Here is a 27132-nt window from a genome sequence, read left to right on the forward strand (position 1 = left end):
ATATTATGATCTCTTATCTTGGTGGGGAACCTTTACGGGTTTCCACGGCTGTGTAAGAATAGTATTAGAAAGTAATACTTTTATGGAAGTGATACTTACTTAGTACTATTCACTGAGATGATTTAAGCTATCGGGTCAAGGGAACTATCTTTGTTATTTATACATTAATCCTATGTAGTAGTTTTCTGTCTTTGTGTGACACTGAGAATCATGTATAGATTGTCAAACATTTACGTACGTATTATCTGTTTAATTTAAGCTAATGATTCTTTTTCCTGACTGCTCCGGATTCAGTTGTCACTAGCAATCAAGGGCTACGATGCCCTCATCACCCTGATGCGATTGAGAGGTTGTGGATGTCCCTGCGAGAATGTGGAACTGACGTATTTCTGAGAACACTTCCCTACTGATCAAAGTTCTTGAAACTTTATATTTTCGTCGACCCGTGAAGTGTAAGGGATCGCGGGATCGTCAAATAAAACGACGGGAAGTGGTATTACGACTCTTAAGTATCATTATGTAACATATTTTCATCAGGTTTTCCAATCTTGGGCTGTGTCAGTTAGAGCACGACGGTACGACCCTGAGGTAGGAGGGCGATGCCTGCGACCTGACCCTGTCTTGACCTCGTCCGCCACAGAAGCTTAAACACTGGAGGTTCCTCGTGTGAGAGATCTTACTGGACCTTTTTTGTTTTCTTCATAGCAGTAAAACATCCCAGTGACGCATTAGTTATATATATATATATATATATATATATATATATATATATATATATATATATATATATATATATATATTATTTTTTTATATATGTATATTTATTTATTTTATTTATTTTGCTTTGTCGCTGTCTCCCGCGTTTGCGAGGTAGCGCAAGGAAACAGACGAAAGAAATGGCCCAACCCACCCTCATACACATGTATGTACATACACGTCCCCACACGCAAATATATACATACCCATACATCTCAATGTACACATATATATACACACACAGACATATACATATATACACATGCACACAATTCACACTATCTGTCTTTATTCATTCCCATCGCCACCTCGCCACACATGGAATAACATCCCCCTCATGTGTGCGAGGTAGCGCTAGGAAAGGACAACAAAGGCCCCATTCGTTCACACTCAGTCTATAGCTGTCATGCAATAATGCCCGAAACCACAGCTCCCTTTCCACATCCAGGCCCCACACAACTTTCCATGGTTTACCCCAGACGCTTCACATGCCCTGATTCAATCCATTGACAGCACGTCGACCCCGGTATACCACATCGATCCAATTCACTCTATTCCTTGCCCGCCTTTTACCCTCCTGCATGTTCAGGCCCCGATCACTCAAAATCTTTTTCACTCCATCTTTCCACCTCCAATTTGGTCTCCCACTTCTCCTCGTTCCCTCCACCTTCGACACATATATCCTCTTGGTCAATCTTTCCTCACTCATTCTCTCCATGTGCCCAAACCATTTCAAAACACCCTCTTCTGCTCTCTCAACCACGCTCTTCTTATTTCCACACATCTCTCTTACCCTTACATTACTTACTCGATCAAACCACCTCACACCACATATTGTCCTCAAACATCTCATTTCCAGCACATCCACCCTCCTGCGCACTACTCTATCCATAGCCCACGCCTCGCAGCCATACAACATTGTTGGAACCACTATTCCTTCAAACATAGCCATTTTTGCTTTCGGAGATAATGTTCTCGACTTCCACACATTCTTCAAAGCTCCCAGGATTTTCGCCCCCTCCCCACCCTATGACTCACTTCCGCTTCCATGGTTCCATCCGCTGTCAGATCCACTCCCAGATTTCTAAAACACTTTACTTCCTCCAGTTTTTCTCCATTCAAACGTACCTCCCAATTGACTTGACCCTCAACCCTACTATACCTAATAACCTTGCTCTTATTCACATTTACTCTTAACTTTCTTCTTTCACACACTTTACCAAACTCAGTCACCAGCTTCTGCAGTTTCTCACATGAATCAGCCACCAGCGCTGTATCGTCAGCGAACAACAACTGACTCACTTCCCAAGCTCTCTCATCCCCAACAGACTGCATACTTGCTCCTCTTTCCAAAACTCTTGCATTCACCTCCCTAACAACCCCATCCATGAACAAATTAAACAACCATGGAGACATCACACACCCCTGCCGCAAACCTACATTCACTGAGAACCAATCACTTTCCTCTCTTCCTACACGTACACATGCCTTACATCCTCGATAAAAACTTTTCACTGCCTCTAACAACTTGCCTCCCACACCATATATTCTTAGTACCTTCCACAGAGCATCTCTATCAACTCTATCATATACCTTCTCCAGATCCATAAATGCTACATACAAATCCATTTGCTTTTCTAAATATTTCTCACATACATTCTTCAAAGCAAACACCTGATCCACACATCCTCTACCACTTCTGAAACCACACTGCTCTTCCCCAATCTGATGCTCTGTACATGCCTTCACCCTCTCAATCAATACCCTCCCATATAATTTACCAGGAATACTCAACAAGCTTATACCTCTGTAATTTGAGCACTCACTCTTATCCCCTTTGCCTTTGTATAATGGCACTATACAAGCATTCTGCCAGTCCTCAGGCACCTCACCATGAATAATACATACATTAAATAACCTTACCAACCAGTCAACAATACAGTCACCCCCTTTTTTAATAAATTCCACTGCAATACCATCCAAACCTGCTGCCTTGCCGGCTTTCATCTTCCGCAAAGCTTTTACTACCTCTTCTCTGTTTACCAAATCATTTTCCCTAACCCTTTCACTTTGCACACCACCTCGACCAAAACACCCTATATCTGCCACTCTATCATCAAACACATTCAACAAACCTTTAAGATACTAACTCCATCTCCTTCTCACATCACCACTACTTGTTATCACCTCCCCATTAGCCCCCTTCACTGAAGTTCCCATTTGCTCCCTTGCCTTACGCACTTTATTTACCTCCTTCCAGAACATCTTTTTATTCTCCCTAAAATTTAATGATACTCTCTCACCCCAACTCTCATTTGCCCTCTTTTTCACCTCTTGCACCTTTCTCTTGACCTCCTGTCTCTTTCTTTTATACATCTCCCACTTATTTGCATTTTTTCCCTGCAAAAATCGTCCAAATGCCTCTCTTCTCTTTCATTAATAATCTTACTTCTTCATCCCACCACTCACTACCCTTTCTAATCAACCCACCTCCTACGCTTCTCATGCCACAAACATCTTTTGCGCAAGCCATCACTGCTTCCCTAAATACATCCCATTCCTCCCCCACTCCCCTAACCTCCTTTGCTCTTACCTTTTTCCATTCTGTACTCAGTCTCTCCTGGTACTTCCTCACACAAGTCTCCTTCCCAAGCTCACTTACTCTCACCACCCTCTTCCTTCCAACATTCTCTCTTCTTTTCTGAAAACCCATACAAATCTTCACCTTCGCCTCCACAAGATAATGATCAGACATCCCTCCAGTTGCACCTCTCAGCACATTAACATCCAAAAGTCTCTCTTTCGCGCGCCTGTCAATTAACACGTAATCCAATAACGCTCTCTGGCCATCTCTCCTACTTACATACGTATACTTATGTATATCTCGCTTTTTAAACCAGGTAATCCCAATCACCAGTCCTTTTTCAGCACATAAATCTACAAGCCTTTCGCCATTTCCATTTACAACACTGAACACCCCATGTATACCAATTATTCCCTCAACTGCCACATTACTCACCTTTGCATTCAAATCACCCATCACTATAACCCGGTCTTGTGCATGAAAACCACTAACACACTCATTCAGCTGCTCCCAAAACACTTGCCTCTCATGATCTTTCTTCTCATGCCCAGGTGCATATGCACCAATAATCACCCATCTCTCTCCATCAACTTTCAGTTTTACCCATATTAATGTAGAATTTACTTTCTTACATTCTATCACATACTCCCACAAATCCTGTTTCAGGAGTACTGCTACTCCTTCCCTTACTCTTGTCCTCTCACTAACCCCTGACTTTACTCCCAAGACATTCCCAAACCACTCTTCCCCTTTACCCTTGAGCTTCGTTTCACTCAGAGCCAAAGCATCCAGGTTCCTTTCCTCAAACATACTACCTATCTCTCTTTTTTTCTCATCTTGGTTACATCCGCACACATTTAGAAACCCCAATATGAGCTTACGAGGAGGATGAGCACTCCTCGCGTGACTCCTTCTTCTGTTTCCCATTCTAGAAAGTTAAAATACAAGGAGGGGAGGATTCCTGGCCCCCCGCTCCCGTCCCCTCTAGTCGCCTTCTACGACACGTGAGGAATGCATGGGAAGTATTCTTTCTACCCTATCCCCAGGGATAATATATATATATATATATATATATATATATATATATATATATATATATATATATATATATATATATGAAAAATGTAAGAAATAATTTAGAAAACTGAAACTTCTAGCTGGAAAATGAAATGAAAAATGAATGTCACATTAATGGCTATGGAAAGGATCACAATTTTGCTTGTAATCAAGTATATTCATTTTCCCCGTGGACTCATAGGAATATGAGTGGTTTCGGTGCATTATACATGACAGCTAGAGACTGAGTGTGAACGAATGTGGCTTTTGTGTCTTTTCCTAGCGCTACCTCGCGCACTTGCGGGGGGAGGGGGTTGTTATTTCATGTGTGGCGGGGTGGCGCCGAGAATAAGGGCAGACTATGAATTATGTACATGTGTATATATGTATATGTCTGTGTGTGTATATATATGTATACGTTGAGATGTATAGGTATGTATATGTGCGTGTGTGGACGTGTATGTATATACATGTGTATGTGGGTGGGTTGGGCCATTCTTTCGTCTGTTTCCTTGCGCTCCCTCGCTAACGCGGGAGACAGCGACAAAGTATGAAAATAATATATATATATGTATATATGTGTCGTAGAAGGCGACTAAAAGGGGAGGGAGCGGGGGGCTGGAAATCCTCCCCTCTCGTTTTTTTTTAATTTTCCAAAAGAAGGAACAGAGGGGGCCAGGTGAGGATATTCCAAACAAGGCCGAGTCCTCTGTTCTTAGCGCTACCTCGCTAACGCGGGAAATGGCGAATAGTTTAAAATATATATATATATATATATATATATATATATATATATATATATATATATATATATATATATATATATTGCAAGAGGTCGCAGTGATGCATATAAGCACGAGGGAAAATGAAACAGAAGGATGACGAGCATATGAGGAGGGAGGGGAGATAACCCTGTGTCCGTCCCAACCTCCTATACCCAATACCCCTCTCGGGCGGTGACTGTCGTCGACACTATCTCCTTATCAGGGACGGACATGTGTCTGTAGCCGCCGACACCGACGCCGTCGCCGACGCCGCGGCGGCTCCTCCTCCTACTCGACTCACAACCCTTCCAGTGCCTCCACAATCGTTATCCGTCACGCCACGTATGCGCACGCGCCAGTTAGCACCTCCGATAACGGTAAAATAGAGATACCTAGAGCCACCCAGTACCGCAGGTGCCGCTGTAAGCCAGCCTTACACCCTCCACGATACCAGTCAATACCAGGTTACCTCAAGTGTTGTCTCATCCTTCACCTGCCTTCCCGGTACACCGGGAGGGCTGGCGAACTGCCTGGTTGGCTAGACGTAGCCGGTGTGCGTGCGGGAGAATAGGGTGAGGCGCCGAGTGTGGTGCAGTGAGGAGCAGATTGTGGTGGAACGAGGCGCTGATTGTGGTGGTGTGAGGCGTGTTTTGTGCAGTCGGGTGTAGGTTGTGGTGGAGTGAGGCGAAGATTGTTTGTTGGAGTAAGACTTAAATTGTAGAAGAGTGAGTTTTTTTTTTTATATATCTTTTGGATTCAACGACCCCCAACTACCGAATTGTCTTTGTAATCCAAAAATCCGAGCGAGCAGAACTGGAAAAGAATATATTGGTGTTGGGTAGATGGCACTGTTAACCCCCAGGCACTTGCGGACTTGGATCCAGCCACAGCCTTAGTGGTCGGTACACAGAGGTGCGGAACAACATGTAAGTTACAGTCTCCTGATTGTCTGTCCATCTGTAAGTGTAGACAGACAAGGCAATAGGTAGTCATACAGTAGTTCTTGTAGACTTTGAGCCTTTTGAGGACGACCGTGCGACCTTCATTCAGCACGACGGAACGACCCTTGGCCTCTAACACGACCATTAAAGTTCAGGTCGGAGGCCGGGCCATCGTGCTCAGCTGTCGTGATCAAGGGTCGTATACCGCAGTACCCAAGGGTCGTACCGCAGCACTAGGAGGGTCGTACCACAATGCTCAAGAGGTTAGCCTTATCAGTACAAGTATTGTGTAATATTTCCCAAATTGTCGAAGAGAACTTATTGAAAAACTTTTTTTTTTAATGTTATTTTGTGTTATTTTGCTTCGACCCCGTGAGATACAGGAAACACAAACTTTGAAGTCCAGGAGATGGACCCAAGATTGAAAGAATGTCGCAGGTGAGCAGAACCAAATAGGTATTAATGACGTCGTGGTACCTTTGTAAATCTACGGACCATTACGTGTCATTATAGATGTACCGGGTTTGAAGTATGGTGCTGGTCATGACCCAAGAGGTTGTTTGGTTACGGGAGCTACCTAGCAACATGAAGCAGATGTCCCCTGCAGGGAGCACATGGATGTGCCTGGGTGCATCACCCTTTCCTCTTTTGTCTCCGCTCCCCTGGCCCTGGGATCAGTGGCTGTTGACTTCTAGATGGTGACGTGACTAGAGAAATATCATTCACGATCGCAGACTGGATGAATTACTACAAGACGGGAATACACGTCTGCCCGGTGTGTAGAATTATGGGGTCAAGCGTACTCACGCTGCTGAGCGTCGCATTTTGGCTTTTTTTCCCCCAGATTAAGTTCGTCCTTTTCGTCCGCTTGTTGTGTGAGGAATTAACAGAGTGGTAGTGAGTGGGGATGACTATGTGGAATGATGGTGAAATGGTGTGACTGTGAGTGGGATGATGGGTGAGGGAAGATGACAGTGAGTGAGTGGACGGGGTATGTGCGCTGGAGGCAAGTGGGATAGTGAAGTTTGAAGGTGTCATGATTTTTTGTTTTTCTTTGACAGTGGAGACAACGGTGATAGTGAGTGGGTTTGCTGTGTCCGTAATGATAGTGAGGAAGAGGTGCAAGTGAGGCGCTAGGGTGACAGTGACAATGGTTGGACAACGTATGGTAATAGTGAGTAGCTGACATTGGGTGGTGCTGCAGTGAGTGGGTCGTTAGTGAGTCGAATGATGGTGAGTGGGACGAGGATAAGTAAAGGTGATGGCGAATTGTGTGACAGAAACTTTCCAATGGATCTGGTAAACCCCACACTATACAGATGGCTGAGTCTGATTCACAGTAGACCATGGGAGTCCCGTTTGATAGCGAGAAGCCTGATCATTGATATGATTTTCCGGTGTATTGCTCTCACACGGGAGGAGGAGGAAGAGGAGGAGGAGGAGGAGGTTCTAACTCTGCCTACTTGACAGAGCTGAGTCTAAAGCAGTCCAGTTTGTCTCTTTTCCCATGCCTTAAAACTTGGCCCACTTGCTCTGCTGCACAATGCAGGTTCCGTTTTTTTCTGGAGATATTACACCGGATTTTGCCCCCGAGAACGTGGCTGCTTGCCTGCCTGGACCGTGAGCTGGACCTCGCGGTTCTCAGCAAGCCACTGTGTGGCCGTTAGCACCTCAAGGGTGAGCCGTTGTGATGTCTGTTTCTTTCCCATACGATGCTGAACTTTGGAACTTTTTTACCGTCCTTTTTTAAAAAGCTGGGTTTCCAGATTCTCATAGTACATAGACTCATCTTCTCTTTTCGTTATTTCTTTTATAAGTTCATTCTGAATTTGGCCTCGATGGGGATTTTTTTTTTTTCTGTGGCCGGAACATTTGACGTAAAAGAACCATTGGGATGACAGTGATTGGGGAGAGACTGACAGTGGCTGATGAAACAGTGAAATTGCATTGCAGTGATATGGGGAACGGTGAGTGATTGACAGTGAACCGATTAATGACGAGTTTGGTGACAGCATCTCGGCTAGTAGGGCGATACTCACTGATGTAACAGTGAAACAGGTGACACTGAGTACCGTAACAGTGAATGCAATGATGGGTTTATCAGTACAGTGGAGATAGTTTATCACGGAGCTCCTTCTTTATCAGTTGTGTGTGTGTATATTGGCTCTAGTAGTCTCTTCTGGCGTGGTCAGGAAGCCCTGGTATCAGTGACGGACGGAACCAGACCCTCCCCAAGCAAGATACACAACTGACGCTTCCTAGTATATTAACCTCGTCATGACCCTTGACCTGATCATTACCGGTCAGGTCAAAGGATAAGGGTTGTGCTTAAGGGTCGTACCGTCGTCCTCAGGGACTTAAATCATCTAACTGCACCACCCGTTCTTCCAACGCAGTAGAAGTGTTTGATTTCATAAGTTTATATTCTCTTACCACACTCACTCACATGTACATATGTGTTTGTTTATTACACGTTAAGTGAAGTGTTAATTATGTATATCGTTCCCTAGTATATTTTTGTCTCTGTGTCCCTTCGTGTCTTGGTGTCTAGACTTGGCCTAATTCTGCAGCCATCATCAACCCCCCCTCCTCTCTCTCTCTCTCTCTCTCTCTCTCTCTCTCTCTCTCTCTCTCTGGCCTGATCTTATTCCCAGCCTCAACCACCGTCCAGAAATGTACGTCCCAGGTTTCCTCGGGTCAACAGCACCTTTTGATCATTCTTTCCACCAGAGGGAGGGATCTCTCTCTCTCTCTCCTTCCTTAGGATCCTAGGTGGGACGAGGACCCATCCGCTGCGCCTCCCATGTCTCCTCCAACACCCGGACAAATGTCACCCGCAGAAAAAGGGGAAAAAAAGAAGTAATTTCAGTTTTTTTTCTATTAAAAGAACTTTTAGCTCCAGTTGATCCGTCAGTTTTGTTGCCTCATAGCTCATCTGTGCCCCAGTAGTGGCCCGACTATCTCGTTACGTCACAAGTTGTTACGAAACGATTGTGTTGATGGCACTGCGGTTGTTTAGGTCCCGAGATGTTTCCAGGTATGTTGGCGGGAGGGACCATGTGTCGCCCGGGGAGTAGCTGGTGTCGGCGGTGTGACCGCACACCTCCCATCTGCTCCTCGTCCAGCGGCACTACACACACATGCGCTCGTCGAACGTCATGTCTGGAGGCGCCAGCGTTCTGGTGCAGTCCTCCCCCAATACGAGTGACAAGTCCTGAACCGAGAATGAGAGAAAACGTGGCACCACAGATTCTGTAGCCGTAAATCTAGTAATTAATGTTTCGATGCATTATACACGACAGCTAGAGAATGAGTGTGAACGAATGTGGCCTTTTTGGTCTGTTTTCCTGGCGCTACCTCTCTGAAGCTGGGGGTAGCATTGCTGTTTCCTTTGGGGCGGGGTAGCGCCGGGATTGGCTGAAGGCAAGCAATTATATGTACATGTGTATATATGTATACGTCTGTGTATGTGTATATATTTACGTATGTATATGTAGGTATATGTGCATGTATGGACGTTTATATATATATATATATATATATATATATATATATATATATATATATATATATATATATGTCACGCCACGTATGCGCACGCGCCAGTTAGCACCTCCGATAACGGCAAAATAGAGATACCTAGAGCCACCCAGTACCGCAGGTGCCGCTGTAAGCCGGCCTCTCACCCTCCACGATACCAGTCAATACCAGGTTACCTCAAGTGTTGTCTCATCCTTCACCTGCCTTCCCGGTACACCGGAAGGGCTGGCGAACTGCCTGGTTGGCTAGACGTAGCCGGTGTGCGTGCGGGAGAGTAGGGTGAGGCGCCGAGTGTGGTGCAGTGAGGAGCAGATTGTGGTGGAACGAGGCGCTGATTGTGGTGGTGTGAGGCGTGTTTTGTGCAGTCGGGTGTAGGTTGTGGTGGAGTGAGGCGAAGATTGTTTGTTGGAGTAAGACTTAAATTGTGGAAGAGTGAGTTTTTTATATATCTTTTGGATTCAACGACCCCCAACTACCGAATTGTCCTTGTAATCCAAAAATCCGAACGAGCAGAACTGGAAAAGAATATATTGGTGTTGGGTAGATGGCACTGTTAACCCCCAGGCACTTGCGGACTTGGATCCAGCCACAGCCTTAGTGGTCGGTACACAGAGGTGCGGAACAACATGTAAGTTACAGTCTCCTGATTGTCTGTCCATCTGTAAGTGTAGACAGACAAGGCAATAGGTAGTCATACAGTAGTTCTTGTAGACTTTGAGCCTTTTGAGGACGACCGTGCGACCTTCATTCAGCACGACGGAACGACCCTTGGCCTCTAACACGACCATTAAAGTTCAGGTCGGAGGCCGGGCCATCGTGCTCAGCTGTCGTGATCAAGGGTCGTATACCGCAGTACCCAAGGGTCGTACCACAGTGCTCAAGAGGTTAGCCTTATCAGTACAAGTATTGTGTAATATTTCCCAAATTGTCGAAGAGAACTTATTGAAAAACTTTTTTTTTTAATGTTATTTTGTGTTATTTTGCTTCGACCCCGTGAGATACAGGAAACACAAACTTTGAAGTCCAGGAGATGGATCCAAGATTGAAAGCATGTCGCAGGTGAGCAGAACCAAATAGGTATTAATGACGTCGTGGTACCTTTGTAAATCTACGGACCATTACGTGTCATTATAGATGTACCGGGTTTGAAGTATGGTGCTGGTCATGACCCAAGAGGTTGTTTGGTTACGGGAGCTACCTAGCAACATGAAGCAGATGTCCCCTGCAGGGAGCACATGGATGTGCCTGGGTGCATCACCCTTTCCTCTTTTGTCTCCGCTCCCCTGGCCCTGGGATCAGTGGCTGTTGACTTCTAGATGGTGACGTGACTAGAGAAATATCATTCACGATCGCAGACTGGATGAATTACTACAAGACGGGAATACACGTCTGCCCGGTGTGTAGAATTATGGGGTCAAGCGTACTCACGCTGCTGAGCGTCGCATTTTGGCTTTTTTTCCCCCAGATTAAGTTCGTCCTTTTCGTCCGCTTGTTGTGTGAGGAATTAACAGAGTGGTAGTGAGTGGGGATGACTATGTGGAATGATGGTGAAATGGTGTGACTGTGAGTGGGATGATGGGTGAGGGAAGATGACAGTGAGTGAGTGGACGGGGTATGTGCGCTGGAGGCAAGTGGGATAGTGAAGTTTGAAGGTGTCATGATTTTTTGTTTTTCTTTGACAGTGGAGACAACGGTGATAGTGAGTGGGTTTGCTGTGTCCGTAATGATAGTGAGGAAGAGGTGCAAGTGAGGCGCTAGGGTGACAGTGACAATGGTTGGACAACGTATGGTAATAGTGAGTAGCTGACATTGGGTGGTGCTGCAGTGAGTGGGTCGTTAGTGAGTCGAATGATGGTGAGTGGGACGAGGATGAGTAAAGGTGATGGCGAATCACAATGTGCGACAGAAACTTTCCAATGGATCTGGTAAACCCCACGCTATACAGGAGGCTGAGTCTGATTCACAGTAGACCATGGGAGTCCCGTTTGATAGCGAGAAGCCTGATCATTGATATGATTTTCCGGAGTATTGCTCTCACACGGGAGGAGGAGGAAGAGGAGGAGGAGGAGGAGGAGGTTCTAACTCTGCCTACTTGACAGAGCTGAGTCTAAAGCAGTCCAGTTTGTCTCTTTTCCCATGCCTTAAAACTTGGCCCACTTGCTTTGCTGCACAATGCAGGTTCCGTTTTTTTCTGGAGATATTACACCGGATTTTGCCCCCGAGAACGTGGCTGCTTGCCTGCCTGGACCGTGAGCTGGACCTCGCGGTTCTCAGCAAGCCACTGTGTGGCCGTTAGCACCTCAAGGGTGAGCCGTTGTGATGTCTGTTTCTTTCCCATACGATGCTGAACTTTGGAACTTTTTTACCGTCCTTTTTTAAAAAGCTGGGTTTCCAGATTCTCATAGTACATAGACTCATCTTCTCTTTTCGTTATTTCTTTTATAAGTTCATTCTGAATTTGGCCTCGATGGGGATTTTTTTTTTTTTTTCTGTGGCCGGAACATTTGACGTAAAAGAACCATTGGGATGACAGTGATTGGGGAGAGACTGACAGTGGCTGATGAAACAGTGAAATTGCATTGCAGTGATATGGGGAACGGTAAGTGATTGACAGTGAACCGATTAATGACGAGTTTGGTGACAGCATCTCGGCTAGTAGGGCGATACTCACTGATGTAACAGTGAAACAGGTGACACTGAGTACCGTAACAGTGAATGCAATGATGGGTTTATCAGTACAGTGGAGATAGTTTATCACGGAGCTCCTTCTTTATCAGTTGTGTGTGTGTATATTGGCTCTAGTAGTCTCTTCTGGCGTGGTCAGGAAGCCCTAGTATCAGTGACGGACGGAACCAGACCCTCCCCAAGCAAGATACACAACTGACGCTTCCTAGTTTATTAACCTCATCATCAACACGATGGTAAGATCCTTGGACATGGCTGCGTGACCCTTGACCTGATCATTACCGGTCAGGTCAGAGGATAAGAGTTGTGCTTAAGGGTCGTACCGTCGTCCTCAGGGACTTAAATCATCTAACTGCACCACCCGTTCTTCCAACGCAGTAGAAGTGTTTGATTTCATAAGTTTATATTCTCTTACCACACTCACTCACATGTACATATGTGTTTGTTTATTACACGATGGGTGAAGTATTAATTATGTATATCGTTCCCTAGTATATTTGTGTCTTTGTGTCCCTTCGTGTCTTGGTGTCTAGACTTGGCCTAATTCTGCAGCCATCATCAACCCCCCCTCCTCTCTCTCTCTCTCTCTCTCTCTCTCTCTCTCTCTCTCTCTCTCTCTCTCTCTCTCTCTCTCTCTCTCTCTCTCGCTGGCCTGATCTTATTCCCAGCCTCAACCACCGTCCAGAAATGTACGTCCCAGGTTTCCTCGGGTCAACAGCACCTTTTGATCATTCTTTCCACCAGAGGGAGGGATCTCTCTCTCTCTCTCCTTCCTTAGGATCCTAGGTGGGACGAGGACCCATCCGCTGCGCCTCCCATGTCTCCTCCAACACCCGGACAAATGTCACCCGCAGAAAAAGGAAAAAAAAGAAGTAATTTCAGTTTTTTTTTCTATTAAAAGAACTTTTAGCTCCAGTTGATCCGTCGGTTTTGTTGCCTCATAGCTCATCTGTGCCCCAGTAGTGGCCCGACTATCTCGTTACGTCACAAGTTGTTACGAAACGATTGTGTTGATGGCACTGCGGTTGTTTAGGTCCCGAGATGTTTCCAGGTATGTTGGCGGGAGGGACCATGTGTCGCCCGGGGAGTAGCTGGTGTCGGCGGTGTGACCGCACACCTCCCATCTGCTCCTCGTCCAGCGGCACTACACACACATGCGCTCGTCGGACGTCATGTCTGGAGGCGCCAGCGTTCTGGTGCAGTCCTCCCCCAATACGAGTGACAAGTCCTGAACCGAGAATGAGAGAAAACGTGGCACCACAGATTCTGTAGCCGTAAATCTAGTAATTAATGTTTCGATGCATTACACACGACAGCTAGAGAATGAGTGTGAACGAATGTGGCCTTTTTGGTCTGTTTTCCTGGCGCTACCTCTCTGAAGCTGGGGGTAGCGTTGCTGTTTCCTGTGGGGCGGGGTAGCGCCGGGATTGGCTAAAGGCAAGCAAGTATATGTACATGTGTATATATGTATACGTCTGTGTATGTGTATATATTTACGTATGTATATGTAGGTATATGTGCATGCATGGACGTTTATATATATATATATATATATATATATATATATATATATATATATATATATATATATATGTGTGTGTGTGTGTGTGTGTGTGTGTGTGTGTGTATGAGTGGATGGGCCATTGTTCGTCTGTTTCCTGGCGCTATCTCGCTGAGATGGGAAGCGGCGATCACGTATACTAAATAATGAATAAATATTACAATTATCATACCAACCTTAGATAAATTGGTTGGTTGTATTAACCAATTAACAAATCACGAATGTGGCCTTTTGTCTTTTCTTCGCGCTACCTCGCGGGGGGGGATTCTATTTCATGTGTGGCGGGGTGGCGACGGGAATGAATAAAGGCAGCAAGTTTGAGTATGTACATGTGTATATATGTATATGTCTGTGTATATGTATATATGTATAAGTTAAAATGTATAGGTATGTATATGTGCGTATGTGGATGTGTATGTATATACATGTGTATGAGGGTGGGTTGGGCCATTCTTTCGTCTGTTTCCTTGTGCTACCTCGCTAACGCGGGAGACAGCGACAAAGCAAAATGAATAATAAATAAATAAATAAATATATATATATATATATATATATATATATATATATATATATATATATATATATATATATATATATATATATATATACTTATGTAAGTAGGAGAGATGGCCAGAGAGCGTTATTGGATTACGTGTTAATTGACAGGCGTGCGAAAGAGAGACTTTTGGATGTTAATGTGTTGAGAGGTGCAACTGGAGGGATGTCTGATCATTATCTTGTGGAGGCTAAGGTGAAGATTAGTATGGGTTTTCAGAAAAGAGGAGTGAATGTTGGGGTGAAGAAGGTGGTGAGAGTAAGTGAGCTTGGGAAGGAGACCTGTGTGGGGAAGTACCAGGAGAGACTGTGTACAGAATGGAAAAAGGTGAGAACAATGGAAGTAAGGGGAGTGGGGGAGGAATGGGATGTATTTAGGGAATCAGTGATGGATTGCGCAAAAGATGCTTGTGGCATGAGAAGAGTGGGAGGTGGGCTGTTTAGAAAGGGTAGTGAGTGGTGGGATGAAGAAGTAAGAGTATTAGTGAAAGAGAAGAGAGAGGCATTTGGACGATTTTTGCAGGGAAAAAATGCAATTGAGTGGGAGAAGTATAAAAGAAAGAGACAGGAGGTCAAGAGAAAGGTGCAAGAGGTGAAAAAAAGGGCAAATGAGAGTTGGGGTGAGAGACTATCAGTAAATTCTAGGGAGAATAAAAAGATGTTCTGGAAGGAGGTAAATAGGGTGCGTAAGACAAGGGAGCAAATGGGAACTTCAGTGAAGGGCGTAAATGGGGAGGTGATAACAAGTAGTGGTGATGTGAGAAGGAGATGGAATGAGTATTTTGAAGGTTTGTTGAATGTGTCTGATGACAGAGTGGCAGATATAGGGTGTTTTGGTCGAGGTGGTGTGCAAAGTGAGAGGGTTAGGGAAAATGATTTGGTAAACAGAGAAGAGGTAGTAAAAGCTTTGCGGAAGATGAAAGCCGGCAAGGCAGCAGGTTTGGATGGTATTGCAGTGGAATTTATTAAAAAAGGGGGTGACTGTATTGTTGACTGGTTGGTAAGGTTATTTAATGTATGTATGACTCATGGTGAGGTGCCTGAGGATTGGCGGAATGCGTGCATAGTGCCATTGTACAAAGGCAAAGGGGATAAGAGTGAGTGCTCAAATTACAGAGGTATAAGTTTGTTGAGTATTCCTGGTAAATTATATGGGAGGGTATTGATTGAGAGGGTGAAGGCATGTACAGAGCATCAGATTGGGGAAGAGCAGTGCGGTTTCAGAAGTGGTAGAGGATGTGTGGATCAGGTGTTTGCTTTGAAGAATGTATGTGAGAAATACTTAGAAAAGCAAATGGATTTGTATGTAGCATTTATGGATCTGGAGAAGGCATATGATAGAGTTGATAGAGATGCTCTGTGGAAGGTATTAAGAATATATGGTGTGGGAGGCAAGTTGTTAGAAGCAGTGAAAACTTTTTATCGAGGATGTAAGGCATGTGTACGTGTAGGAAGAGAGGAAAGTGATTGGTTCTCAGTGAATGTAGGTTTGCGGCAGGGGTGTGTGATGTCTCCATGGTTGTTTAATTTGTTTATGGATGGGGTTGTTAGGGAGGTAAATGCAAGAGTCCTGGAAAGAGGGGCAAGTATGAAGTCTGTTGGGGATGAGAGAGCTTGGGAAGTGAGTCAGTTGTTGTTCGCTGATGATACAGCGCTGGTGGCTGATTCATGTGAGAAACTGCAGAAGCTGGTGACTGAGTTTGGTAAAGTGTGTGGAAGAAGAAAGTTAAGAGTAAATGTGAATAAGAGCAAGGTTATTAGGTACAGTAGGGTTGAGGGTCAAGTCAATTGGGAGGTGAGTTTGAATGGAGAAAAACTGGAGGAAGTGAAGTGTTTTAGATATCTGGGAGTGGATCTGTCAGCGGATGGAACCATGGAAGCGGAAGTGGATCATAGGGTGGGGGAGGGGGCGAAAATTTTGGGAGCCTTGAAAAATGTGTGGAAGTCGAGAACATTATCTCGGAAAGCAAAAATGGGTATGTTTGAAGGAATAGTGGTTCCAACAATGTTGTATGGTTGCGAGGCGTGGGCTATGGATAGAGTTGTGCGCAGGAGGATGGATGTGCTGGAAATGAGATGTTTGAGGACAATGTGTGGTGTGAGGTGGTTTGATCGAGTAAGTAACGTAAGGGTAAGAGAGATGTGTGGAAATAAAAAGAGCGTGGTTGAGAGAGCAGAAGAGGGTGTTTTGAAATGGTTTGGGCACATGGAGAGAATGAGTGAGGAAAGATTGACCAAGAGGATATATGTGTCGGAGGTGGAGGGAACGAGGAGAAGAGGGAGACCAAATTGGAGGTGGAAAGATGGAGTGAAAAAGATTTTGTGTGATCGGGGCCTGAACATGCAGGAGGGTGAAAGGAGGGCAAGGAATAGAGTGAATTGGATCGATGTGGTATACAGGGGTTGACGTGCTGTCAGTGGAGTGAATCAAGGCATGTGAAGCGTCTGGGGTAAACCATGGAAAGCTGTGTAGGTATGTATATTTGCGTGTGTGGACGTGTGTATGTACATGTGTATGGGGGGGGGGGGGGTGGGGCCATTTCTTTCGTCTGTTTCCTTCCGCTACCTCGCAAACGCGGGAGACAGCGACAAAGTATAAAAAAAAAAAAAAAAAAAAAAAATATATATATATATATATATATATATATATATATATATATATATATATATATATATATATATATATATATGTATATGTATATATAATACCGATGGTATGAGGAACTAAGGATGATCTCAGGATAGTACCATTGTACTCAAGGGGTTACCATTAACCCAGGGACTTTGAACACTCATACCAAAACATGGGTCATCCTCCTGAGGAGGCGTGTGTTGGTTATAAAGTTGACGACCAGGGTAACGGGGACGGGGGAAGGTAGGTGACCCTCCAGAGGCAGCAGGTGACATCGATCTAGCTCCACATGGACGAGAGGTCGTCACTACAGACGTGTGAATCAGGTCTCGACCTCCAGGTTACCATCTCCCCATCGGAACAGCAATCGACGTTCTTGGTTTCAGTCACACAGTTATTATCCCATGATCCCGGATCCCTTCTGCAGGGTATCCTGCAGCTTCAAGGCTGCACCGGAGTCACCAGCAGAGGCAAGGTAGACTCCTCTGGAGCGAGAAGTTCTTTGTCGCGTCCGTGTCCTCCTCTCCTGCGTCATCTGACGATGGTGCAGCCCTGCTGAAGGTGACTCTCCTCCCCGCGGAGTGACCTCAAGCAGGCAGAGTCCAGCATCACACACACACACACACACACACACACACACACACACACACACACACACACACACACACACACACACATTGAATATATATATATATATATATATATATATATATATATATATATATATATATATATATATATAGGGATTAAGGTTTTTTGTGAGATAGATAGATAAATAGATAGGGAGAGAGAGAGAGAGAGAGAGAGAGAGGGGGGGGGGGGGGATGACCTCGTGCAGTGCTATGCTTCAACATAAATCGTAAATATTTAGCGTTTCATTCGTGTCTCCTAAAGTTTATGTTTTCCTTTTGTTTCCGCAGTGTTTTTCCACTATTGTAATTTTTTTTTTTTCCAGTATTTCCCATTGTGTGTCCACCAGTGTTTATACTACTGTATTTGCAGTTTTCCCCAATGTTCTCGATGTTTTCCCAGACATTCTCATAAGTTAATCTCCAGAATCCTCCAGTTTCTCATCCAGGCTTGTGGTCACTGTTTCCCCTAGCCCTTCACCAATACTTATCTTTGTCTTTCAGTGTCCTCCCAGTGTGTTGCTTCATCGCTTGCCCGATGTTTGTACCAGTCTTTCGTCTCGTGTCTTTTGCAGTTGTCCCAGTGCGTCACCTTGAAGCACCCCTGGTGTACTGAGGTGTCTTGTTGTATCTCAGGTTTATGGCGGGAGGGGAGGACCCGGCAGGAGCAGCAGCAGCAGTTCTGGTAGGGGTCCTCAAGTCCTCTGGCATGACCTGCAACGCCACCTGCTGCTCCTACGTCAACGAGGGCAACAAGACCTTCTGTTTCATTGACAAGGATTTCCCCAAGAACCTCACCACCACACCCGGGTGGGAGTTGGGCGTGAGGTGGACCTTCACCATGTTAGTGACGCTCATGGCCGTCGTAGGTAACGTGTGCATCATTATCATCCTCATGAAGAACCGCCTGCTGCTCCGCACGTCCGTCAACCACTTCATCCTCAACATGTCGGTGGCCGACCTCATCACGGGCGTGGCCGGGCCGATACCCTTCACCATACGGGACACCAACAATTTCTGGCCACTGGGGCAGACTTGGTGCTACCTGGAGGGCTACATACAAAGTACGTGAAAAGAATGGCTCTCTTTTTCACCCATCCAGTCAAATACTTCCGTCAAAGTCCTGGTTGTACCTTGAGATACTGAATGTAAAGTTGGTGACAGCGTCAGTCCTTGATCTTTCTTCATGATGTCATGTGAGCCCATGAAGTGGACGAGGTGGATGATTAAAGCTGTAGCATTTGTGTGTTGCTCTTAACAGATGAGACCATGTTTGTTGTTATCCTTCCTGCTATCCTTCTTGTCGTCTTTCTCGGCATTTTTTCTTGCCATGTTTCTGGTCTTCGTTCATTCTTTCACTTCATCTTCTTCAATATTTTCCATACCATCCACATCATTGTTCTCTTCGTTACTTTCCCACCATCATAGTTATTTACATCTCTGTTTATTTCTAAGTATTTTCCCTGCCATCTACCAGCCATCTTTCCAGTATTAACAATGATAATAATGATGAGGATAATTAATGTTTATGGAAAAAGGTTTATTGCTGGAAATTTCGGGACGTAATGATGTATGATCTCAGATGTTAGTGAATATAAGACAAAACTGTGTTGTTTTGAAAGTTATTGCCAGTAAATTTAAGAACAAGAATAGAACACTCAAATATTAAGATAAAAATACCGACTGAATTGTTAAGATTACTATCAATGTGATGTTGGTGGGTTGTAACATCTTGTAGCAACCCATACTGCATCCTGGAGGCAACAGCTCTTGGTCTACATTAGAGTGTTACTCCCTTGGACAGTTTTACTAATGGCAAGCAACACTGGCTTGCCTGGCCAGTTTTGTGACCCTTGACAGGTTTACTAGTGGTAGCACTAGAGGCGGGCAACACTTGGTCTCCTTCAAGAGTGTTGCAGCCTCGGACTGTGTGTGTTGCTGGAGGCAACAGGTGGCGGTGGCCAGGGTTCACTAACACTTCCTTACCAGACTTAAAACATACATCTTTACGTCGCTGGCGGAGAGTCTCTAAATTCTGGATCTGAAGAACGTAATTTCCTCCTAATGTATCCCCACGAACGCTCTTTAATCTCTCTGTCCTGGCTTTTATTCTGGATCCTGTGTGAGGCCTGTGTGATGATAAGCTGTGTGGAGTTTGCGGGGATCAATGGACCTCAAAGGAGAAGACATGGGAGATAATTAGATGTCAGGTTCACCAGCATCACATCCAGCGCAGGCAGGGTGATGCTGGCTTAGCGTGGGCACCTGAGTGAGTCACCACCCTGCATGACCGTCTGGGGTGCTGCTGATGTTGATGCTAAACGTGGCACCTTTGCTCACCTCTCAGCTGCTCGGCCTGCAGCGGCGGTGCTCGCGTTGGTGGGCCTGACGCCTCTGTTCATGTTGGTCATCTTTGCTTTGCAGTGCTTGTGATGATGGTGAGCGTCACGTCGCTGGCCACCATCAGCTTTGACCGGATGGTTGGTGTGGTGTACCCGTTCCATCAGCACCTCAAGCGGTGGCAGTCTGCGGTCATCATCCTGGCCATTTGGGTGGCGTCCGCCCTCATCGCTGTGCCCTTCGGCCTCTACAGGGTGTATACGGTAAGCAGTCCTTAATATTACAGACTTCTGTCAGTGATTGTACCGTTAACACGTGTGCTAGTATTCCGTCACTTCAACAGTATTACTGGAAATACTTATCAGTTTAATGTCGCAGCTTCGGTCTGAGGCACCACTGACTGCTGACTTGTCTGGCTACTTCCTTTGTCCATACTGGTGGTTCTACGTCCAGAATTCCATGCTCATATTTCCCTGGCTTCCCCTGCTTTGGTCCAGGTTCAAAGTTTTCCAGCCCAAGTTTCTTGCTTCGAGTTTCGTACTTTTCTCTGATCCCAGTTCTTAGTTCCCTGGGCTTAGTATATTATTTTTACTGTTTTTGCCAAGTTTTTGTATAGTATTCCGAGTCCCTTTTTTTCGTTATGTTGTACTGGCTAGATGTCTGTTCCTATGTTACACATCCCAGCCAGCTCTCTAACTCCCTCAGAACCCGAATCAACCTACTTTCTGCACTTCCTAACCAGGTTGCCTTGCGGGCGTCCCCACCTTATACAATCCTCTGTCCTCACTCTACCGTAACTGTTGTGTATAACACAACCAAACCTTCGGCTACATTCAGTCCAGCCATTGCCGGATCCTACTAAGACTTGAAATACGCCATACACATTGTGTATACACTTTAACAGACCATGCATCAGTATCAGAGACAGACCTCCGTTTATTGTCTAGCCAGCCTTCTTTGCACACTTGGACTAACCTACAGTGTATACAACCTAACCACCTCACTGTACACGCCCCCTCCCTCATCTGTAAGGTTCACCCGAGTTAGCTTTCGACCTGAATGTTTGTGAGGTTTTGGTGGTGTGTGTAACCGATTCTCGTGGCACTGCAGGTACACATGTGGAAGGACTTGACGGAGAGAACGTGCGAGGAGACCGACGAGATCCGCATCTGGTGGATCATTGTCATCGTGGCCTTCAACTTCCTGCCTCTCATCGTTATGGTCACCTCCTACTCCATCATTTTCTTCAATTTCAACAAATACGCCAACAAGGTCAGAGGCAAAGGTGAGTTCTAAAGGCTCAGAAGTTTTCCCTTTCCCCATCGTTTATACTGCAGGTCGGGCAGAGGTTTCCACTCTAATTTCCATCGGCTACGAATAGTCTCAGTGAAATCTACTAGTCAGACCATCTGAATATTTTTGCATGTTGCCTGGGATAAAACACTAGAATGCTGGACGTTTATATGATAATTAAACGTATATAAACTCGATAACTTTAGATACACCAAAGAAATCACGAAATCCTGGAAACGGGGTAAGGACAAGACATTTCAAAATCATGTGACGTCCATGAGTTATTACTAAACTAACCTTCCTGCCTCACCCCCAGAGCACCCAGCCATCCTGCACCTGAAGGAGCGGGTAGTGCGGATGATGTTCGTGGTGGTGATCGTATTCCTGGCCAGCTGGATCTCCTTCCAGGTTCTCCAGGTGTCCCGCAACCACTTCGTCAACGCGGACGGTACTCTCAAACCCGAACTCCAGCAGGTTGGTTCCTCGCGTTTCCCACCTGAGGCAAAGTCCTGCTTCTGTGTACTAACGCTTTTCTGTATGACCAGATGGTCCCTCCTGTATTGCTACTGTATGACCAGATGGTCCCTCCTGTATTGCTACTGTATGACCAGATGGTCCCTCCTGTATTACTACTGTATGACCAGATGGTCCCTCCTGTATTGCCACTGTATGACCAGATGGTCCCTCCTGTATTGCTACTGTATGACCAGATGGTCCCTCCTGTATTGCTACTGTATGACCAGATGGTCCCTCCTGTATTGCTACTGTATGACCAGATGGTCCCTCCTGTATTGCTACTGTATGACCAGATGGTCCCTCCTGTATTGCTACTGTATGACCAGATGGTCCCTCCTGTATTGCTGCATCCTCCTCCTAGCACCATGTCCTACATGTAATGCTTCATCTGTTGTTCTTCGTCTTTCACATGACGCCAACTCCTCCACATAACGCGAAGACGTCTCTCATGGTAATGCCTGTCTGTAACACCACGTCCTTCATGTAGTCCTCAGTAGTCCTGAATCCTTCCTATAGCTCAAAGTCCATATTGCTCCTCCATGTGACTGTGCGTGTAGCTCCTTCCTGTAGTTAGTTCTGGCCTTAGGGCTAAATCCTTTCTGTAATTTTAGAGTTTTCTTCCATTTCCAAACCCTCCATGTCATGCCAACTTCCTTTTGTGGTGATTAATCGATTGCGTAGTAATGGCAAGTCCCTACCCTGTATCGTCTTTCATAACGCAGTCAGTGTTGCCGTGTTCAGAAAACACTGTAGGTGGCATCAGAATCTTCGAAGACTTTGCGTTAAAGATTTTCAGTAAAGTGTTGTTTCAACGAGACACGAAGCTGCTAATCAGGATTTGATTCCCAGCTTTCCGATGGCTGTCTTCCTCAAGAAAATATGAGGAACACAACTGTCAAAACGTTGAGAATCTGTTCCTGATTAAGAGCTCGTGTGTCTCATTGCTACCCTACATCCTGTCTCTCACAATGAACAACATTCAAGTATTGTTTCCCTCGAAAGATTCCCTTCCAGTTACCAGAGGGAATGTCGCCAGTTTTAGTCTTACGCTGAGTAATGATTGAATGTATTATTTCGGGTGATATTTATATTTCTCACATGACTGAATTAAAGAACAAAGTTTCTTTGTGTCATCTGCCATTCATTTTCAGCGGAGTCGAGATGATGGATTGACTGACTTTTCAAAAATTGATATCATTTGACGCTCATACTTATCCTTCCCTTGCAACGTCTGCATAACGAGTTCCATGTGTTTTAGTCGTTATGTTGTTCCCCCAAGTTGTTGCGCTCGAGGGCAACGGAACGACCTCTGAGTAAATCTTTACATCCTTTGCAACTTTGCATTTCCTATGAAATAGGGCTGCCTTGTGTGACTGAATATGATGGGACAAAATTTTCAGGATTAGAATGTCAATTACAATATCTATATCCACTCATCTCACTCAGATATATACCCATAGTGCATCAATTACAGCCACTCAGAATCAGAGTTGATTATTCATGAAACCGGAGAAAGAGATATCAAAATCCTATATCAACATAGAAGAAAAATGAGAAATAAACGATAATTGCCTGACCAACAGAATAGTGTCAAATAAAAGTAGTCAAAATTTCCACTTCACAACAGGCTGAGTTATGAGTAATGATACCTCACTCCATGGTAAGCAAGGCATTTACTGTGGTGTAAGCCATCATTCTTAAAGGTCGTATCGTTGTGCTCATGGGGTTAAATACTACAAAAGGCGTTATGTATTCATCTCAGAAACGCTGGGGTAACTAACCATTGGCCTATTTGCGTGATCTCACAGTTAGATCATTTTGCAGTTGATGCAGATAATGGTATAATACTCGTATTAGCAGTATGCAAACTAAGACTGACATAGAAAAGTTCTTTTTTGTTGTTATTATTAGCTTTTGTATTCACAGACTCGTGGTATAGCCTTATGAACTCCTTTTGTGGTTTTGAAACAAGAAACTCATTGCTTAAGATAATTCTAGAGTGCTTGATCTTGTTCCTGAATTCAAAACCCATTGTCATTAAGCTCAAGAGTTACTGAAGTACATGACAAAGCCAGAACTGATACTCTCAGATAAGCTTTCTCCTGAAGGGCTGTAGCAATACCCAATATTCCCATTTTATTCTGGATTGGAAAGCAGAAGGTTCCTTCCCATCCCACAATTCGTTCGACATGTCGCTGAGAGTGAGCTCTAGGAATGAGGATCCCTTCCACCTTTAGGGTCACATAGATTGACCTGGATTAATCAGTTATTATGCAGTAATTCCGTGGTTTAATACAGCTCTTTGGATAATGTGAATCCTTTACGTATTATACGAGCCTGTACGATAACCGTTGTTTTCGTTTTCCAATACACCTGTTTACCGATTCCTGCGCTCGAAGGTCTTATAATTTTTATTGGATTTTTCATCCAATATCCTGCAGATGGCCTTGGAGAACCTTTGATTTTATATTCAATAATCTACTTAAACATTTTCTGAAGATATTGTCATGGGACGTTGCGCATGTCTTCGAAACGACAGTACAATAAAGACATTAATTCTTTGTCTGTCATTGCCAGACGTACGACGCCTTACTGTCACTATCGCAGTACATGATCTACGTCAGCCCGGCCGTCAACCCCATCATCTACGCCTTCATGCACCAGACCTTCAAGCGCGCCTTTCGGGTCACCTTTCCCTGGATCTTCAGACGAGAGGTAAGTGCTGGTTGCTTGGATCGTTTAAACTCTTGAGTTGAAGCAATGCTCGTTGGAGATCGCGCAGGAGTTACTGATCTGAAACTAGCATTCTGCCTTCTGCATTTTTCCCCGTGGACCTGAATACCTTATGAAGTCCCTCGCTTGATCCCGGGATTTAGGTCGGAGCTTAGGCTGAGTCTGCGGTAAAAGAGATGATGTTCAGGTAAGTCGCGAGAGTGTATGATATTAAACTTGTGCAATGACCCAAGAGATTATTAAGGGAGGGTTTGATGAAGGAAAGCAAGGAGCTAGTGAGGGGAAAAACTGGCACCCATAAAGAGAATGGACTGGGAATGATATGAAGACAGAGGGAGCTGTGTGAGGGGCAGTGTGTGGCCAGACCCCATTTGGGGGACGGGGCAACCGGGGCAAAATACCCCGGGGCCCCTGGTCTTTGTGGGTCCCGGGAGAGGAGAGAGGAAGATCAGAAAATAGTGAAATTAGTGACTACACAACAGGAAATATAAGTTGTAAGCAAATAGTATACATACCGTTTTCTGCGGGGTTTCACGTGCACTTCTCCCTCCCCCACTACACACACACACACACACACACACATACCCAGGCCCCTTTGCGTGGAGGCCGAGGGGGCTATAGTATACCGACCCTTCTCCAGGGTCCGCGTCCAGCACTCGGCGGCCGTGTGTGTGTGTTTGTGGAAATGCGTGGTGCCAAAAGTGTGCGAAGACGTGTGTTGTAGCAAGAGCACGGGGTGGTCTTGTGTCCCTAATGTGTGAGGATAGTGATTTTAGTCTTTTACAGTGGCATCACCAGTGGTAGACGTAACCTGTAGGAAAATAACGAGCAAGTGGCAACAACAAGAGCAGTGGTGACAGATTTTAGATGGTGTTAACAACGGTGGTAGTAGATGTAATTCTTAGAAGTGATAACAACAGCAGTAGTAGATACGTATTTTTAATGGTAACTAGTGGTCGTAGTTGTAATGCTTAGTGGTAATAACAGTGGCAGTGGTTGCAGATTTTTAATGGTGGTAAAAACAGTAGCAGTAACTGTAGTTGTTTTCTACAGTGGTAGTAGCAGCAGCAGTAAATGTAGATATTTGTATTACATTAGTTTGTTTATAGTAGGGAGTTCGAGGAGTAACAACCAGCCCCAGGTATTTGGCTGAAGATCTGAGATTCATAAACCCGCACCAAGGAACCTTGTGGCTCTTCATCATCAGAGTTTCAAATCTTCCTGAATTCTTCCTTGCTTAAGAGCCTTCCCTCCGGCAGTCGTCGCTGGTGCTGACCCCAGGACAGGGCAACAGAGGGTTCATGTGGTCGGTCCGCTCGACGCAGCAGTCAGCCCACGGCGCCCGTCGCAAAGCCTCTCAGCCCGGACCCTCCCTCTCACGGTGGGTATGTGGTAGTGTGGTCTGGACATCCTCCATCCTCCTACTCTGTAATCATCTGTTGGAATCCTTCCTGATTTTCCTCCATCCTTTCTGAAATTCTGTTCAACACCGGATCCTCCGATAGAGTCCTTTGTTTATTAAGTGCTCCTCTCCCCTTAATTGATCCGTTTGAAGACCCCGTGTTTCCCGTGTCATCTACTTTCCTCTTTATGAAGTTGTCTGAAAAAGTAGTTAGTATTAAAAACGCATTTAAACTGTTTCATAAAATCTCACCATTTTCCGCCCCAGTAATCAAAGGTCATTGACCTGCGTTAACGTGTGTTCTTCCATTAGCAGTGATGTAAATACACACATACTATGTGATGGGTTCGTTTCCCCCTTTAGGTTCATGGCTTACTATTGATGGTTATAACAGCCGTTGTTTGTATGGGGTGATCGATCGCTGGAAAATTAACCGACTTTAATCTTTCTCTCAGATCTCGCTTCAGACGTCGACGCCATCGCGCGGGATCCCAGAACCCAGCTAGTGTTGCTCTGGAGAATGATGGTGGCAGGAGGCAGCCAGGGAGCAGGAGGATCGCGGCGCGTGGCAGGTTTGTGGACGAAGAGTACGCCAGAGACCTCCCGTGCAGGAAGACCTCCATCATGAGCCAGGGGGCGCTAGGGCACCTGATCACTCAGGTCATCGAGGAGGAGAGCACGAGCGACGTTGACACAGAGAGGGTCCTGTAAAGGTGTCCTCGTTTGTGTATAAGGTTCCTGTGGCCACCAGGAGTGGTTACGATCAACTGTACATAACCTCTGTAAATACTGCAGCACTTCACTAGAAGTTTACGGAACAAAGATTCGAAGTGCCTCGAAAACATTGTGAATATTGCTTGCACAAAGACTCTGAATATAATGTATATATAAGAAAAAAGAAGGTGGAAGTCGCCCTTTTGTAATGTAATCATTGTACAGTTTTTTGTTAGAGAAATGAAGTCCCATGTTCAGTATTGATAGACATGTAGTGCATCTAGTGATATACCAGTTTTTACGAGTTGGAACACATTATGATAGTGTTGTATGCCATGTTTGGGGAAGTTTGGTTAACACTGATGTATCGTTCCTTTTCTGTGTGGAGTTCATGGATATATGTGGTTTCCCAATAGATGTACGGAAATTTA

The 27132-nt window shown here is 45.1% G+C and overlaps 1 protein-coding gene across 3 annotated transcripts in view; it reads left to right on the plus strand.

Annotated features, from left to right (window-relative positions):
• The window catches only part of LOC139754179 (substance-K receptor-like), a 52735-nt gene extending 25603 nt beyond the window's left edge, over positions 1–27132 (plus strand). For 2 of the 3 annotated variants that reach the window (XM_071671371.1, XM_071671370.1), the window contains exons 3-9: positions 18340–18767; positions 20128–20306; positions 21154–21328; positions 21653–21810; positions 24430–24567; positions 25845–25966; positions 26443–27132. In XM_071671371.1, coding sequence (XP_071527472.1) covers positions 18340–18767; positions 20128–20306; positions 21154–21328; positions 21653–21810; positions 24430–24567; positions 25845–25966; positions 26443–26698 — 1456 coding nt within the window. In that variant the 3' untranslated portion in view covers positions 26699–27132. Of the gene's footprint in view, positions 1–9686; positions 10270–18339; positions 18768–20127; positions 20307–21153; positions 21329–21652; positions 21811–24429; positions 24568–25844; positions 25967–26442 lie in introns of those variants that run through there. The other variant, XM_071671372.1, reaches the window with a different exon arrangement.

The sequence above is a fragment of the Panulirus ornatus genome, chromosome 16 (genome assembly GCF_036320965.1).
Source record: "Panulirus ornatus isolate Po-2019 chromosome 16, ASM3632096v1, whole genome shotgun sequence".
Taxonomy (NCBI): Eukaryota; Metazoa; Arthropoda; class Malacostraca; order Decapoda; family Palinuridae; genus Panulirus; species Panulirus ornatus.